The sequence below is a fragment of the Trachymyrmex septentrionalis genome, unplaced genomic scaffold (genome assembly GCF_001594115.1).
Source record: "Trachymyrmex septentrionalis isolate Tsep2-gDNA-1 unplaced genomic scaffold, Tsep1.0 scaffold16, whole genome shotgun sequence".
NCBI lineage: Eukaryota > Metazoa > Arthropoda > Insecta > Hymenoptera > Formicidae > Trachymyrmex > Trachymyrmex septentrionalis.
This window is the reverse complement of record NW_017304758.1, coordinates 507560-526469: the sequence shown is the minus strand read 5'-3', so window position 1 is coordinate 526469 and position 18910 is coordinate 507560. Positions and strand designations below refer to the sequence as shown.

The window sequence follows — 18910 nt, the reverse complement described above, 5'->3', positions numbered from 1 at the left end:
CGCACAATTTAACATAAACGTGAACAAAAAAGTATTGTTTACAATATTTTTACTCTCATTTTAATTAATCATTTTGACATATGGATCTCGAAGATCTTCGCAAAAAAGTCGACAATAAAATATCACGTAAGTATTTAAATCTTATAAGGTTTGTAAATTATTTTATTTCTGAACACTTTTTATATGGTATTTTTAAAGCTCTTCTAACAATAAATTACCTTCTTGCTCGAGAGGTGCTTGTAATCTATTGTATATAATATATTTTATAATGTGTATATTAAATAATTTTTTATTCAATGTGTAATCATGTAAGCATGTAAGATATCGCTTGCATTCTATAAAGCTCAATTAATAATATAAGTTAATATTAGAAAAATGACATGTGTTACTTCAATGTTTTGCTAGGAATAATATGAGTATTAAATATAATTTTATGATATATTATAATTCATAATTAATAAAACGTTAAAATCTTTTCTTTTAACATCTCTTGTTGTAACATTTTTATAAAATATATATAAATTAAAAAAAAAGTATATAAATTCACTAAATTATTTAAGCACTAAAGATCCAGCTTTAATTATGGGCTTTATTTTCTATTGAATATTTTTATAATCCATTATTTTATATATAAAATATTAAAACTGTATGAATTAATCATAGCTTTAGTTAAATCCAATTGCATTTTGAATATGCGTCTGAAATTACAAATTAATTAAAGTATGTAATAAAATTAGATAATTTATAAAAATTTGTGCATTTATTAGCTGTTCAATACAACATAGCAGCGACATCTGAGACACCGAATAAAAGTCCAGTAATGTCTGCTTCGTGTAGATATTAAGTTTCCAACAACTGGTCTTTATAGGATTCCATCTTAATCGATAAAGATGATACTTAAATAAGTTTAGATTTATATTGTTTACATTTTTTAAATTAAAATTATATAAAAAATTAATTATATATTTATCAACTGTAATACTACAAAAAAAATAAAGATATTTTTGTAAATAAGTTTTTAATTTAACAATTCTTTTAGAAAAATGTTTTCCATAAATTTATTAATAAAATATTAGTTTTAATAATTGAGTTTCTTCTATTTGGATATATCACTTTATAGCATTTTCTTTTTCCTTTTAACATTAGCATTTTTTAGGTATACTTAAATTTTAAATATTAAACTACACATTTTTTTAAAACAGGAATAAATTTCTAAAGATAATTCTTTTAAATCTATCATATCTAAAATCTGCAGTAATAAAATAAGTAATAAATATTTGCAAATTCGCTGATTTCTTGTTAAATAAAAATTAATCGATATAAAATCGTATTGCAAACTAATTGTTTGGTCAATTAAAATATTTATTAGATCGACAATTCTTAACCACTTTCCTTCAAGTGATTCGAGTCATTAGGTTCGACTCATCGCACTACAAAGATATCGATCGCGCAAGACGTATTAAACAAACATGTACTATCTTGTCGGAAAACATCATGTGCCACGTCGGTTAAATGCAAGGCCATTTTTTCGATACGAATCATTCAGTTCCACACAAGCTGCTCTGTTGAACGTGTTAACTGAAAGCATGGCGCTCCTCACGAGAATCGCCAAGTGTGAGGTACGAATACATTCATCGCTGTCACGATCGGTACGCTGACTGTCATTTCGCACGCTTCTCTTTAAAAATTTGTCGCGTTACAGCTGCAGGCTGCATTTGAATGTATTTGTGCAGGAAATCTGACCATCTAGTGGATATCCGTCGAACTGCGAGAGCTTCGTTAGCGCGAAAATCAATTGTTTACAAATTGTTTTGTGCACATCATACTCCGATGATTTTATTTTAGTGTGCGCGTGTAAACCTAATTAATTACTTCTACATTCGCGACAACGAATATCTAACGAGTGCTTCTGATAGACCGATATGAATATTGAAGAAACTGTAAAGTGACATTTGTCTTTATTACTTCCTATTTGGCACCATTGTGTTAATAATTATTATAATTTTTTAAACCATTAAATACATTTTTATACTTTGTATAAAATTTGTAATTAGTTAATTAATAAATCCAAAGATAGACATAAAGCAGATTGTTAGCTTACTGTATAATTTATATTATCGAGGAAATACTTTGACCTTTATTATTATGCTTACAGTCATAGGCCCGTATTCATAGTCAGGCTTTATATTTAAGGCTTCCTTAAATTTATCTTTAGATGCTCTATGAATTATTTCATTGGTCACTGAGCACCTAAAGATAAATTTAAGTTTAAGTAAGTTTTAAGTTTGACAAAGTCTGACAATAATACGGGCATTAGAATAAGAAAAGAAAAATCAGTATGTATGCCAGATGCTAATTTATTATAATGACATATCACTGACGTTATAACGTGTTTGCTGACGCATAACGTGTTGGTCGTGCTATAGTTTATGAAAATCGATTTTTTAAATAAACATTATTTTTAATATATTAAATCTATCTATAAAACAATAAATATATTGTAATTAGTTTTTAATTAATTTCTAAATCTATAAATTTTATTAAATATTCTGATTTTTTAAAATATTCTATAAAAACAGTCTTCGTGTGTGGTGTAAACGCTTCCGCAATAGCTATCTAAACGAAAGAATGCGCTTATCAAAATATTATAAGCATGTAGCTGAAGCATTTGTAATTCGATAACCCAGAAAAATGTTTAAATGTGAATTATTGTTATATAAAATAATATAAAATATACTTGTATATTGTGTTAAAAGTTAAAACTATATCGCTTTGAAGGCAATACCCCAAATAAAAAAATAATTTTAAAAAACTTTAGTTTATATTCGAGATATTAATAATTATAATTCTGTTTTCGAAAGAGAACGTATCATATCATATCGTTATCTTCTCGTTAAAATATATTTGATATTTATGAAATTTGAATTAAATAAATTAGGTTATTTAATTACTTTGTTTAAAATAAAATATATTGTTACATTCTGTTTAAGAATGCAAATTCTTTTTACATTATCTCGATCGTGTGGGATGCATCAACGTGTTAATAAAATGTACAAAGTGACAATTGTCTAACCAATTGATCCTCGGATGACTATGATGTTCGTAAGAGGAGAATAATATTAATCATGATTTTTACGCTTCTAAACTACGTGTAGTATAAATGAAACAGTTGCCGACAAATATGAATCGTCATATATTTATTAACTCGAAAACAGTGCTATCGTATAGATTTGCTTGCCATTTAAAAGTATTCAGATATCGAATGACGTAGCTTTACTAACTTATCAATGCATATATTAATCATACGATCACACAATTTGTAAATAAAATCGCAAAAAATAACGTTCCAAAAAAAATAACGAAAAAAATATTCACATTTGAAATAATGTTATCTGCTATTAATAGCTCTAAATCAATATCTAATAGAATATATGCATGAATTATATATATTAGTGCATACGGAAAAATTATTTAAACAAAAATATGATATAATATTTTTTGTACCAATTAGTTATTAAAAATATTTCAGACACGATTTACGAGATCCTACAGCAATGCTACTCCGATGGTTAAAATGTATATCGATGGACAATTCGTAGGTAAATATTATTATAAATATTTAAATTCTTTATATTCTTACCAATTGAATATTTTTTGTATTTCTCTCTCTCTCTCTTGCTTATATTATAAAAACGAAATTTTTTCACGTGAAAAGTTTATTTTCAAATATTGTTAAATATTATTATAGCTTCATATCCTTTTCTAAAAATAATACAAAAAAATAATAAAATTCTTCAGAAATTGATTTAATTGATTACAATTTTTCAATTCAAATTTATTGTTAATTTTAATTTGAACTTATTTTTAATTTAAACTTTATTTTCGTATTGATAATATATTGACATATTCAAGACAAAATGCAATTTAAATAATATTTATAACAAAATATATCACAGACAGACAAACCTACGAAAGAATATTCATTTGTGAAATGAAACCAGTTGAAGATGATATATCTAAAACTCTTCAAGTAAAATGCACTTTATGTTATTACAATGATGTAAATCTATCTATAAATTACATAGATATTTATTTAAAAAATATCAGAAGTATAAACGTCAATAATTAAATTAGATTAAGTCGTTATAATATCGTAATAATTAAATCGTTCTTGTTAGGTAAATAATTAATATATTGGTAAAATAGAATTACTGTATATATTGCATAAAAGTTTTATTATACGTCAATTAATTATTTATTTTAAATTATTTCAACATAAATTATATATATTATATATTCAATTATTTTAATTTTACAGTAATTTATACATAAATAATTTTTATTTTATAATTTGCAATTTTTTTTTAGATTCAAAGGCCACAGAGTTCACGAATGTCCACGATCCAGCAACGAATCAATTGCTGTATCGTACTCCAAAATGCACGAGAGACGAAATGGAGAGTGCGGTACAGAGTGCACGAAAAGCATACGAGAAGTGGCGACATACCAGCGTGCTAACGAGACAAAATTTGATGCTAAAGTACCAAGCTCTTATTCGCGAACACTCGGTCAGTTTATCAATACATTCTAAATTCTAAGCCAACATTCTAAATTATTTCACGAATTAATTAATATTATTTTCAAAAAATAAAAAATGTTAAAGAGAGATGATAACATATATTTGAATCAAAGATAATAAAGATAAAATAATGAGCATGGCAAAGTTGAAGAATCCAGTAATACGATGACAGTTTATTATTGCATAAATGACAATCGTCGAACCGCGCGAACCTTTGCTACTAAGTAATAACGTTCTCGACATTGCAAATATTTTATTACATATATTTCATTATATCTTCATGTCTTATTCGTTTTTATCTTATTCTTTTATGATATTCCATCTGTCCATAGAAAGAAATTGCGGCGAATCTCGTGAAAGAAAATGGAAAGACTTTGGCTGACGCGGAAGGAGATGTGCTTCGAGGTCTTCGTAAGTATATCGTGTTAAATTGTTATCTGTATTATTATATAGATTGGGCAATGCTCTAATTTATTATTTAATTCGTTTTTTAATGATTTAGTTCGAAATTGTTGAATAAAAATGAAGAAATATTAAATGAATATAAAAGAATTATTCTGATATACACGAATATCATTTTAATTTTAATTTAAAAGAAATAGATAGATTAAAATTATGCAAAATGTAATTATAATATTTAAAATTATAATCACGATTAATAATTATAATTGGTACTGCGTGGATATATCGATTGATTTTTAACTATGCGGTGGCAGAGGTTGTCGATGCATGCACGTCGATTCCGATGCTCCAAATGGGAGAATCTACGACCAACATCGCCACGGACATGGATATTATCTCGTACAAAGTACCCCTCGGTGTTACTGCATCCATTTGTCCCTTCAACTTTCCCGCCATGATACCACTTTGGTCGTTTCCGATATCGGTCGCATGCGGGAATGCCGCTATCCTGAAACCGTCGGAGCGGGTACCAGGTGCATCCATGATCCTCGCTGATCTCTTTACGAAAGCCGGTGCACCAGCTGGCCTTTTAAATGTAATACACGGTCAACATGCAGCTGTGGATTTCATCTGCGAGCATCCCGATATCAAGGCCGTCTCGTTTGTCGGTTCTGATCAGGCGGTAAATAAAGAGAAAAAAAAAAAAACAAAATCGGAAATCGAAATCGTGCACAGAAAGAATGATTTTACTAATGTATTTACAAATTTAGCTAGATACAAATCTGGAAATAATTTTGTTGAAATATATCAAAATAACTACGTAGGACGTAGTTCAAGCACAATGAGCAATGCTGCAAAAAGTTTTGATAGTCTACCAACTATCATACATAGTTTAAAAAAAAAGCATCCTACATAAATTATTTTAATGATCCAACAAAATTTGCAGATTTATATCTATTATCTATAAATTTTTAGGTACTTTGGAAAAGTCGTTCTTTCCGTGTATGAACTGCGCTATCACCTAGATCGAGCGCTTTTCCTTTTTTTGCTTTTATTAAAAATTTAATAAAATCCTAACTGTAACTTATTTTTATTAAACGTTCAATCTTATTAAAAAAATATACTTTTTGTATAAAATTTATATTAAAAACGTTCCTAATGAAAATTAGATGTAATCAGACAATATGATGATACGACTAATAAAAAAAATCAATGAATTTTGTAATTTTCAGGGCAAGTATATTTACAAGCAGAGTAGCGCGCACGGAAAAAGAGTACAGTGCAATATGGGCGCTAAAAATCATTGCATTGTCCTGCCAGACGCGAATAAGAACAAAACATTATCGCAAATTACCGGGGCGGCTTTCGGCGCCGCCGGACAGCGATGCATGGCGCTCTCGGTGGCCATTTTCGTAGGAAAATCTAAGGAATGGATACCCGAACTAGTAGAAGCAGCGAAGAAGTTAAAGGTAAATGCCGGTCATGTGCCCGGCACAGATCTAGGACCTGTTATATCACCACAGGCAAAGCAGAGGATCAACGAGTTGGTCGAATCAGGTGTTAAAGAAGGTGCGAAATTGTCTCTCGATGGAAGAGGTATCGTTGTGTCCGGCTTTGAAAATGGGAACTTTGTCGGACCCACAGTGTTAACTGATGTTAAGGTAAAATAGTTATACTAATAGTTCAAGAATTAATAAAGTCTAACAAGGAGAATAAACAATAAACTATCTATGAGAGAGTTTATTTGTATATTCTCTTAAATAAAAAATTAATTAAATTAAATAATTCTTTATCTATAGCTTCATATCTATAAACAAAAGTTTCATCTATTGAATAAATTTTGTTATCTAAAATTTATAATATTTTAAGTCATTAAATGAGAGAAATACTATATTCAATCGAAGGATCTTAGTGTTTAAATATATATATTTTGTGTAAATTTATATACATTCTGAATCTGCATACCGCGCGTCGAAATTTATCTTTTTCTGTCTTAAAACGCATTCATGAAAAAAACCAGAATAACAATGTCACTTATTAAATTTCTTGTACAATCTAATACGTGATATTACTATTCTAATTCTTCTGAAAAAAGATTTCAGTGCACGTATGTAGAATCAAAATTTATATAAATTTACACAAGAAATGCCTATAATGTATTTAAATATTAAAAATCGCTTCGACCGAATATTCCGAAGATTCCTCTCATTTAATTAGATTTATTCTCATTAGTCTAAAAATTCATATCATTTATTTATTATTATTTAAAATTATTATTTAAAATCGTATTGTATTTTAATTAATGTTATATTTTAACTCAATTCTTCACGTTATTCCATTTAATTTAACTCATAGACGACATGATATTTATGCATGTTACAGCCTACAATGAAGTGTTACACAGAAGAAATATTCGGACCCGTTTTATCGTGCATGTTTGCTGATACTACCGATGAGGCCATCGACATCATTAATAAAAATCCTTATGGCAATGGCACGGCAGTTTTCACGACAAATGGGGCGACAGCCAGGGCATTCGTGAACAGAATCGAAGCCGGCCAAGTTGGCATTAACGTTCCCATACCCGTCCCCTTACCGATGTTCAGTTTCACTGGCAATAAAGGTTCCTTCCTCGGCGATATGAACTTTTATGGAAAATACGTGAGTACATGTAACTTTGCGTGCTTTTATTTGATGAATCAATCCATTTATCCAAATATATCATACTTGTAACTCTTTACAATAACTTTTTTTATTATAATTATAGTTATTTAAGTTAATTAAAACAAATAAAAAGTAATAAAAAAATAGCTAAAACAATATGACGAATAAAAATATATCTTATTCTTGCAAAGTTAAAATTTATTTAATAAATAATTTTTTGTATTTGCACTATATTATAATATGATTGTAAATAGTAAATAAGTAGAGTTCTTTTGAACAAATAATTAAGATGTATAATATAATAATATAGTAATGTGCATTTCTTTATTAATCTCATATTTTAGGGGGTAAATTTCCATACGCAAACGAAGACAATAACACAGCTGTGGAGATCAAGTGATGCTACCGATATCGCATCGTCGACGGCAATGCCAACTATGCAATGAGGCTGTGATTTTACGATATACCAAAACTTCACTCAACTTCACTATGTTCCAAAATTTCATGAGTAAGAACATATAAAACTTAATTCTGCGGTTATAAACGCAGTTATAAACAATGTCTTCCATTGTTGTGTACAAATTTGTTCCTACAAATGATTATATTTTTATGGTCTAAGCCTAGATAAACATATATTTTTTTATACCAATAAAGTGTAGTATATATATCAATCTTTTATTTATGCCTTAAAAATAAAAATTTGATTGCATTAATTATAAGACATTATATATAGTAGAAAATTTAACAAACAATTCATGCAACTATATCTGTATAATATATTCAAATATATTATATTCTCATTATTATGTTAAAAACCTTATTTAAAAGGTAATAAAATTGTTTCCTTACAAAATAATAATATCTCCAAAATGAAAAATTCTAAAGTGTAGTTATAAATAAAAGTGTAGTTATAAAAAAATTCATTTGCTAATAAACATTTAATAAGAAATAAATATTATTTATGCAGTAAGCCTTAATGAATTTTAAATCTCTTTAATTCTTTTTAAGCAATGCACTAATTTAACTGTGCTGAATTCGTATAATAGGAAACAATAAACGTACAATTTTTCTCCTATCGATTAACCCTTTCTTAGTAACCGCGCATGGTCGATACCGAGTGAAAATATGCCTAAAATTCGATGATATTAACACCGAAAGAAGTTCACGGTCAACACTGTCCGATTCGTCCTTGAACCTTTAGTCTCACAAACGCGTGCAAAAATCCGTCTCTCAGCGATATTCGAACCAACTTCCGGCAGTCAGGAGCGGTGTACGCGCCGACGCGTGCACCCCGTCATCGTCGTCGAGGGTTGCATCTGCGCATTTTCCAGCTGAGTTTCCCTCACAGGCGAGGTTCTGCCTGTCCCGGATTGTCGTGTATGCACCGACACTCCAGACCGGTTGGGAAATCAAGAGAAAACCCTCTGACTACCGTTCACATATCGTGAGTACATCGACACATCTGTAGTCGCAATTCTGGCTTCCTTCCTCCCCTGTTTTTCGCTTCTCTCGCGAGGATCAGCTTTATTCGACAGAGAAACAGTGTCGAAAATAATTTATCCGTCTTCCGCGTGAAAGGCTATTGATATTTTATCGAAATTGTTCACGCAGTTAAATATTCGGTGTGCAGTGACGTTAAGAATTGTTAATTACTCGAAAATATTGAGCGTTGACCGTTGATTTCTTTCGCTCGATAGCGCTCGATAACCTTTCGGTAATTTTTTAAACAAGCCATCGTCAGCGTCGGCACCGGTTAAGCTAAATGTAATTGATCGTTTTAGATCTAATTTCCGACGTGTCGTGTTTATTCGTCAGAATTATGTTTTATCGTAGTATTAATAGCGTATCGTGACTGCAAGTATGCTTATCTCTATGATCGTTATATGATAAAATAGAATTTAAATATGTTTTACAAGATCAAATGGTATTACAAGATCTTTATTAGCAATAATATTAAGTTTTATATTCAAATTTATTTTTGCACAAATTATTATTTATATTATTATTTTAATATAATTTTTTTAAATATTGATAAACAATTTTTTATAAAACAATTATTGTACAAATATTTGCAAGAGAGAAATGCTTAATCAAGTACACAGTGATGCTCATACATTTTTTTATTGCAAATTTTATTTTCGATTATACATGTCAAGTACTCGTTAAATCAGAGATATTAATCGCAAATATTTCAGTTTTAACCTCTCGAATCTTCAAACTTGTTGATATGCATTGAACAATACAGCATTTAAATGTCAAATACTTATTGTGTGTGAGCTAATTCAAATGCTTTTCATTTTCACTGTGCTTTGTATATTTTAATTAAACATTGTTTATAATTGAAGTTCATAAACGACCAACTTTATTGCAAATTCAAGACTCGCAAAACTTTTAATAGCACCTATCGCGGTAAAATGGCAATATTAACTGTTTTATAATAAAATTTTTTTAATTATTTCTAGAAATAGAAAAATATTTCTACTTTTTAATACCATTTAATTTATTCCATTCGTGCTAACTAAATTTTTGTTTATCAAAAACTGCAATAAAAATCTAAGAGATATTCATAATAACTTTATAAAATTCTTATAAAGTAATTAAAAAAAAGAAAACAGTTGCAAAGTTTTGTATAATTTTTCTGTCAAGTCCTCTCTCTTCATTTTATTCTTAATACATCTTTAATACAGTTTATTATGCAAGAAAATGTTCACGTAGAAAAATATCGTTTTGATTTACAGGTGTTAATTAAAGTTTTTAATATATTCATTAACTCTTCACTGTTTGAAAAAAGTTGTAATCTCAAAACTGATTAACATTACTATTTGCAAACAGTTTTCTGCTAAAGAGCGTTATTTAATCACTGGCGACTTTGACAGCTTATACACCGCACAAACACACCACTCCATCGCCTATCTTTCGCTTTACAGCACGAGATTTTTTCTGACAGTTTGAATAATTATGTATGAAATGGAAAAGTGACGCTAGGAAAAAGGACTAGATAGCTCGTTGTTAAAGCAATTTGACGAGTAAAAAGTCTGATTTCGACTTTTGGACTTACCATCACGTGTAATATACAAAATATTAAGAATTTTTAATAAGAAAATATTCCATTCTGATACATACGAAACCTGTATTTTGGAAACACTTACATAGCTAGAAAATTTGTTTCTGTTTATGTATCTTTTTCTTTCATCATTACTTTTTCTTTCATCATTACTTTTTCTTTAAGTTTACAAAAATCTATTTTTACATACAATATTGCATTTAAAATTGATATTTAGGCGACATTTTTCTACGTGGACATTATCTTGCATAACAAATTGCTACATTAAAGATGTAAGAATAAAATGAAGAGAGAGGACTTGACAGAAAAATTATACAAAACTTGGCAACAACGTTTCTTTTTTTAATTATTTTAGAGATTTTAGAGAGAATTATTTTTTTAATTATTTTTTAAGAATTTAATAAATTATCACAAATATCTCTTAGATTTTTATCGCAGTTTTTGGTAAACAAAAATTAATTAGTACGTGATAACGTTGTTTAAACATTTTATCTCTCTCTTTCTCGCATTTATACATCTATAAAACTCTTGCATTTAATACTACATTTAATACTTCTATAAAACTTATAGTGATATTTAGTCACAATTTAATTTATGAGTATAAGAAATCAACAAGAAATTATACTATTGTGTTGTTCCTCGGAGAATAGAAACTTGGAATTAATAAGAATAGAGTTTTAATTCCAAATGCGATTCTTTCAAGTGGAGGTTAGACAAAGGGTGCTTACAACTTCTTCCTATAAAAATGTCTTTTATAATGTAGTTTGGCCTAGAGCTGTGTTCTTTCACTGATGGAATTTTCTTGGTCGCAACTTGATTTCGTGACGATTCAACGAGGGACGAATTATTTCACGTCACGTGTGTTTTTATCTCTATTCCGTAAAAGACTCTATTTCTAATATTTCCTTTGCTTCGTATTTTGTATCTAATTCTTTATTAGATAAATATCAAAATTATACCGATTGTAAAATAGATTCCTAAATCTGCACTATAAATTATATAAGCACTATAAATTGTAAGTAATATCTGCACGGACATAAATCGTCATAAAAAAATAGATATGGTCATGATAACTTTATTATGATGCGTCACTGAATGTTGTTTTGCATTGAGGAATGCAGAAATGAATCGATAAATTGCGATGCATGATTATATGTAAATAATTTATTGTATAATATAGAACGATGTATAAATAAATAAAATCACTGCTAGTTACTTTATGCAAAATTGATTTTACATAAATATTATGTTACAATTTATTTTATAAATTGTTATCTAAGAGCCCATTAAATTTTCCGAAAAAACCGTATATACCGTTTAAATATATAAGGTAGTTTATTAATTTTTTAAATATTTTTTTTGTGCAGTTTAAAATTTCCTATATGTAAAATATACATTTAATTTAATTTTCGTTGTCAGAATACATTTTAATTTAAATGCTATAAATTGGCGACTAATTCCACTATTGTTCCTCAATAAAACTGAATATTCGGATTATAGTAGAATCCCACGCTGTGCGAATGCTCGCGAAAATAAATACGAGAGACCGTTCGGTTGACAGAATCATATATTTCCGGCCGGCTGAGGAATCGCCGCCGTGTATTTCTAACAAGATTTCTATCCCGACAGGTTGAATAATTATGTACAAAACGGTGCGGAAAGGCGATGCCAGTCTGCAGTACACGATACTACCGCAGACGGATCAGTTCTCGTCTGGCGGATTCCAGCAGGCTTCCAGTAAGCCTCGGCCGAGGATTATCAAGTACACGATGGCCACTATAATGGTGCTGATCATATTGTCTTGCGTGGCCACGCCGTTCTTGATGAATCAGAATGATCACAACCTCTTCGCCAGCACAATGCGCGCGATTAGCCGGGTAGAGCCGGTCAGGAACACGTCAAGAAACCAAACGAAGAACGTCAGTGAGAGTAAAAACAGAGGCAAGATTTCCTCGATATCGACAACCGAGGTCACAAGGAGAAAAGACCTTGAGGATGGCACGACCTCTTTCAATGTAATTCTCCGGGGTGAGGAAGAAGAGGAGGAGGCTATGGTTGATGACGCTACTTTAGCAGGTATTATTTTATTTAAAAATTCTTGAGGAAGAGGCGATGCAGATGATAACATGTTACAAAAATATTGAGATCTTCGATATTTCGATTTTAAATAATAACAGATAGAGAAAATGGATATTTATAATTAAAGAATATGACCTATTTTTATAAAAATAAAGAAAGATGTTAAAAAGCTGCTGAGTTTTGCCGAAAAAATGTAAGTAAGAGGAATAGTGTTTTTTTTATATAGATTTTGACCTCCTGGAATATTAATAAAAAGTTCGGAGCCAATAGAAAATACCTCAAAAAATTGAACATGAGATTCAAATTTCAATGTTTTTATTCAATTTTCGAAATGTTCCTTAAACGCCTCCTACGAAGTTTATAACAACTTTATAGTTTATCGTATCCAGGATATCAAAATCAATAATCTTTTTTTAATATTCTTTTTTGTTGCTATTTTGAAGTAAAATACTATTTAAAGCAATATTATTAATAATGATAAATATATATTTTTAATTATTATATTTAAAATAATATTATATTATAAAGTAATTTTGTTTGTTTGTTTACGAATGCTCTTTTTTCTTTGTTTTCTTAAATCAAGATGAACATTATGAGATCAAGCATAAAATTTAATTTCCCCTCATAGGATATCTCGGAATACCGAGATAAAACGTGCAAATGACGGGCGTAAAATAAGATTCCAGCTTTACATAAATATTGGAGCCATAACATAATTCATCGAGATGCTCTGTTATCAGTCTTCCAACTAAGCCGATGTCCGACTACGTAGGTTCAGACAATTCTCTCTTTTCAGACACACCGGAAATAAGTACACAAGTGATTTCGAGCATGGAAACGTCGACGAGGGATCATCAAATGACAACAACTTCCGCTCTACCATCGGCATCGACAACGATCTTCTCAACATCGTCGACGACATCGAAAGTGTTCTCGAGCGGTACGACGGAGGACACAAAAACAGTGAGCACGTCCAAAAAGCCCAAAATGCCGAGAGTGACCCTGAAGTTGCGAGAGAACGAAACCATACCACAGATGTACGTGAAGGCGGGCATAGCCTCCTATAAGAAAGGCAACATCGCCACCAGCGTCCTCGCGAGTGGGCTGAGTCTCGAGGGCTTGATATTCAAAACGCCGGAAGGCACGATAAAACCCTGGCCCCAGAAGTGGTTCCTCGGCGAGCCCTCCGATTCCGACGTCAAGACGTGGAAAGTGTTCGTAAGTGCTCGTATTTTTCGATCGAGCGCTCATACGTTCTCGGAGAATTGCGTTCAAGGGGATCTGGAGTGTCCTGCATTTTGATGGAGTGCATCGATCACTCGAATTACCTATGCAAAAATTGCTAACTCGTCATTTCCTCGCGCGTCTTGCTTTTCCTTCTTCCCGGAAATACTTTCTAAAGCATCTTCTTATATAAGCTTTTCTTCTTGCATGTTTGTTCTACAATTTTTGCATTTTTTACTAATTGTTTTAATTTTATTTGGGTGAAATCCTTTAAATCTTGCTAATTCAACATTTTCTTCTATCTTACACGTATTTACATACATACATATATTATCATGTATAATTCTTATTCGTTTTCCATTTAAAGTAAGTGCTCTTTAAAAAGGCAGAAAAAAGAAAGAGAGAAAGAAACTTTTAATTACTTTTTCAACCATCAACAACAATTTCAAGATTTTTTCATTTCAATCTTCATTAGGAATGTTTTATTTTCTATGTTTCTTTAAATTTATCAATCCGATCTAAAAATTCATTTCGTTACTACCGTTATTATTTTAAAGTACAATTTAAAATATTTAGTAAAGTAATTTTATATCTCTGGATTGGCAAGTATATTATTTTTGCATTATTTCCGTATTTAGCAATCATCTGACCGTTAATTCAAAATTTTATATTCTGCATAAATATTGACCGCGTTGCACCAAAGACATTTAAAACTGAAGCACTCTGTCCGATCGATAGGCAGAGCGTGCTCGTGAATCTAAAAGCGGACGAGAAATCGCATGGAACCTTTATTTTTCTCACATGCTTCCCGTCGGGACAGCAATCGTACCTTTGACTTCTTTCTTGGAGAATTGCAGAACGTGACGTCATGCACAACATTTTCTGCTATTTTATAAAAATATCTCATGATATCATTGTTATATTTTATTTATACATATGTATGTATGGAGGTGTAATTCTTCTTCCATTGCTTCCATTTTTTTTATCTCGCACAAAAGATTTTCGCACAAATGAAGTTTCACGGGAGAGGAAAAAGCTGTTTTCTTAAAACATCGACCTCGGCCAATCAATATAAAAGCCGCGTGTTCTCCCTTGAGCCGATAAATGCTTACTCGTTGCTTGAGATAAGAACGCTTGCGCTGCACTTGAAGATTTTGCGCAGACTACACGTACGTTATTAGGAAAAAGCAATCGCGCAAAATACGTTAAGTGTTTATAAAAGAGATGGAATTAGTTTTCTCTCTTCAAAATTATACATAGTGTAATTTTGCAAAAAAAAAAAAGATAAAGTTTTTACTTTTGCTAAGAGAATGCGTTTTACAATTAATAAAAATTCATTCATTGAAAAGATAACTTCCCCGTTAAAAATTCACCATCAAGAAAAATAGTGTACGCGATATTTTTGTCGAAATATATTTTCGTCAAATATTTTCGCGTTCACTCAACGGCTCTTGCATATATTTCGGGCTTTTGCGTTGTTGTTATATATTTAATCAGACTTATCGAGCTGCTCGCCGAGTAAAATCCTTTCGCTTTATCCAATTTTCATAAATTGTATACAATACATAGTAAGGCGCTTCATTTTACAACACGTTTCCGCGCAGAATACCTTTTACGGACGGAGTGCTTAATTTACCGTGGAATTGAAAATACCAGCGTCAGGATGCACAGGGGGATTAATAGAATCTTGAGTACCTGCTAATTCATATATTTACCGGTATCCGACTTGGTAGTTATATCGGATGCAGCGGCGTCTACCAGTTTGTATTTTGCATATTAAGCGGTAACTGGGGTAACAGAGAGTAGCAACATTTTCTGATGAATATTCATTTCTCGATGGATAAGGAATAGCATAGATTATATCGCGATGTTATACGGGCGCATTGATAAAGATCGCAAAATCATAAGCCAGCTTCTTTATTTAAAAAATGCAATATAAAAGATAATGAATATATGTTATAAAGTTTATAACATTTTTGTGAGATAAAAGAGCATTTTATTCTTAAAAAAATTAAAGTTTACCGATACGAAATTATTATTTCAGCACATTACGAAAACGTATATGTCTTTAGAAAAATATGGGGATTATTATTTTACACATACTTTATTCAGATATTTTCAATTTACTGAATTGCTCGTGAGTATTTTACATGTGGAAACGTGTAATAGATTACTACATGTCTCGATGAAAATATTAAATCAAATTCCATAAACGGACGGACGCAAATAGCTGTTCAGACAGAGGCTCAGTGGTATTAAACGGCACACTATCGTGAATTCCGTACATTACGGGATGCACAAATCAGAATTTCAAGCAGGTTATTGCGCCGATGGCCAATAGGAGTTGGCGAAAACGTATTATCGTACACGCAAAGCCATGCATAGGTCGACAATTGACCTAATAACAAATTAAAATAATCGATTTCAAAGGATGATTTATTTAATAATATTTGTTAACACCAAAATAGAGATATTTAAAAGCGCGATTTAATAATTATAAGATATGATTTTCTTTATTCACTGTGACCTAATTTGCACTTTTTAAATAGATATTATCTATGGTTTCCCTTAACATTTTATCTTAATTCTGGTTTCTATTTTTTTATATAAATATTTTACACGTTAAGAAATTAGTGCATACTGCTGATTAAACTAATATTGTTGTCAATATTAATTTTATTAATGCTCCTGACTCACAACTATTATCTCAAATTGTGACGTCAGAAAACTCAACAAAAGTATTTGCAAAAAATATATTTAAATATATATATTTTTCAATAAAATAACATTTGCATTTGATAGAATAGATTTATAAAATATATCGAAAACTTTTTGTTTTAGAGAGGAATTAAATTATAAGGAAAAGAACGATTTTTCTGAAGCATCTTATATAAAAATTTATCTAGATATAATTTAAATCGAAAAGTAATTTTGTTAAATTATGAAAATAGTTATGTAGGATCTTCAAACAATTGGTCGTTAGAATATCACAATTTTATGCAGCATTGTTCATTATGCTTGAATATCCTACATAATTATTTTGATGGTTTAACAACATTATTTTAAAATTTGTATTTACAATATATATAGCTAATTTTTAAATATTTAAGCATCTAGTGGTTTGCCGCTCGGTGCGATTGACTCGCGGTCTGTAGATCCCATCTGCGCCCACATATACAATTTTTCACGTTTAAGGAGCCGAAAATGACTTCATCTAGTGATTAAAAGATCTTTGACTATCAACCAGTGCTGTTAGGATTCGGCTTAAACTGTGGGTCCTATATATCAGTGGATGTATGTATAGATCCCTCAGATTAGAAGTTTGGATATTAGGCTAACATTTAATTGCGCAAAGAAAAATTTAAAATTTCATGAGAGCCGAGAAATAGACCCTATCCTGTCTTAGGATGTTACGTCATCGAATGAATGATGAATGCACATACGAATAAAGTGTGTGCCATAGATTGAAATTTTTAAATATTTCAGCAAAATCGTCCTGTCTACATTTATTTCTATATATTATTAATTTAACAGTTATCATAACTGTAAACATAACTTATTTTGTTTTTGATTATATATAAAATTTATTTCCAAATATATATGATTGTTTATTAATTAACGTTACAAAAGAAAAGTTTTCGATATATTTTATAAGAATAATATTGATTATAAGTGTTGTTTTATTAAAACATATTTTCATTTTAACGTATTTTGTACAAACTTTTGCGCATTTTCTCGCATCGTCATAATAATCGAGATAATCGTGATAAGTGAATAGGAGCCTTAATACATTATGAAAAATAAAATATGTGTAAGAAAAGAAACATTTGATATAAGATATTTTATTTTAGCTGAATAAAAATATTCCATATAATGAATGCAGAAACATGAGACAGTAAATTAACACTTTTTAACTTATGATCGCACAATAGAGATGAGTATATTACAGATATTGCCGTGCAAATAATATCGTTTCATTGAATTTGCAGGCCGTGAACCACATACCAATGATAACAGTTTATGCAATCTTTGGAGGAATGTGTGCAACGGCGTGTGGTCTAATCGCTCTAATGATTCACGTGCAACGTGGTGCACGTAAAGCGATTAGACGTGCAGGACAGAACATTGAGGAGCCAGAGGTCGAGGAGCACGAATCGACTCTGCTGGGCGCGGAGAGCCAAGAGATCGAAGAAAAAGAGTAATCCTGGCGACGAGCACGACGCACCCGTACATAGCGCGCGTAAGACTTGCCTATTTTTACAAATACACGTCGGTTTTAGGCTTAGATGTCTTCCACGTTCGGAAGTTAGAAGATCAATAAACGCGGGCGAGATACGAGAAGGATTTTTTTACGATGCGATGTAGCCAGCTGTAGAGAATTCGCAGTACGAATGCACAAACAACGTGATTATCCCGCCTGAGATTCGTTTCCTGCGAGACTGCTCATTGCGTTGCTGTTACGTGCATACGTTTATCTTTATGCCAAGGCAGATTTTTGAACAGCCCAGTGAGAAATGACTCATTAAATTTATATCAAATCGATACAATTTCGACATCAACTCGATGTCGATTGGACATTTAATTGACTGTCATTTCTCACTGGAAGAAGTTTTTTTCGCGAAAGCAGAAACAATCATGTTGTACGATATCATTCTTCGCGTTTTTGTTTGAGTGTTCGATTAACATGCTCGTCAATAAATTAGCAAACGACCAGTTATATTTGTTGCAACTGCAGTATAGTTCAATTATTACGACATAATTATATAACGATATCGATATGGCGTTATTTTGCGATAATCGAACTAATTGAATGAAAAAGTTGCTTGATCGTAAAGAAAGTTTTGTTATTTATTATATAAGTTTGCGATAAGACACGGCAGGTTTTACAAACCCACCAT

At 30.5% G+C, this 18910-nt stretch overlaps 2 protein-coding genes across 2 annotated transcripts; both read left to right on the top strand.

Annotated features, from left to right (window-relative positions):
- The first annotated feature begins 1514 nt into the window (after positions 1 to 1514).
- On the top strand, positions 1515 to 8269 carry LOC108745939 (probable methylmalonate-semialdehyde dehydrogenase [acylating], mitochondrial). Its single transcript, XM_018482364.1, has 8 exons — positions 1515 to 1619; positions 3530 to 3599; positions 4369 to 4568; positions 4912 to 4990; positions 5296 to 5663; positions 6214 to 6642; positions 7364 to 7642; positions 7990 to 8269. The coding sequence occupies exons 1-8, from the start codon at positions 1587 to 1589 to the stop codon at positions 8089 to 8091; spliced, it is 1560 nt and encodes a 519-aa protein (XP_018337866.1). The 5' UTR covers positions 1515 to 1586; the 3' UTR covers positions 8092 to 8269.
- A 734-nt stretch (positions 8270 to 9003) lies between these two features.
- Positions 9004 to 18904, top strand: LOC108745992. Its single transcript, XM_018482449.1, has 4 exons — positions 9004 to 9089; positions 12339 to 12785; positions 13585 to 14006; positions 18002 to 18904. The coding sequence occupies exons 2-4, from the start codon at positions 12350 to 12352 to the stop codon at positions 18212 to 18214; spliced, it is 1071 nt and encodes a 356-aa protein (XP_018337951.1). The 5' UTR covers positions 9004 to 9089; positions 12339 to 12349; the 3' UTR covers positions 18215 to 18904.
- The last annotated feature ends 6 nt before the right edge of the window (positions 18905 to 18910 follow it).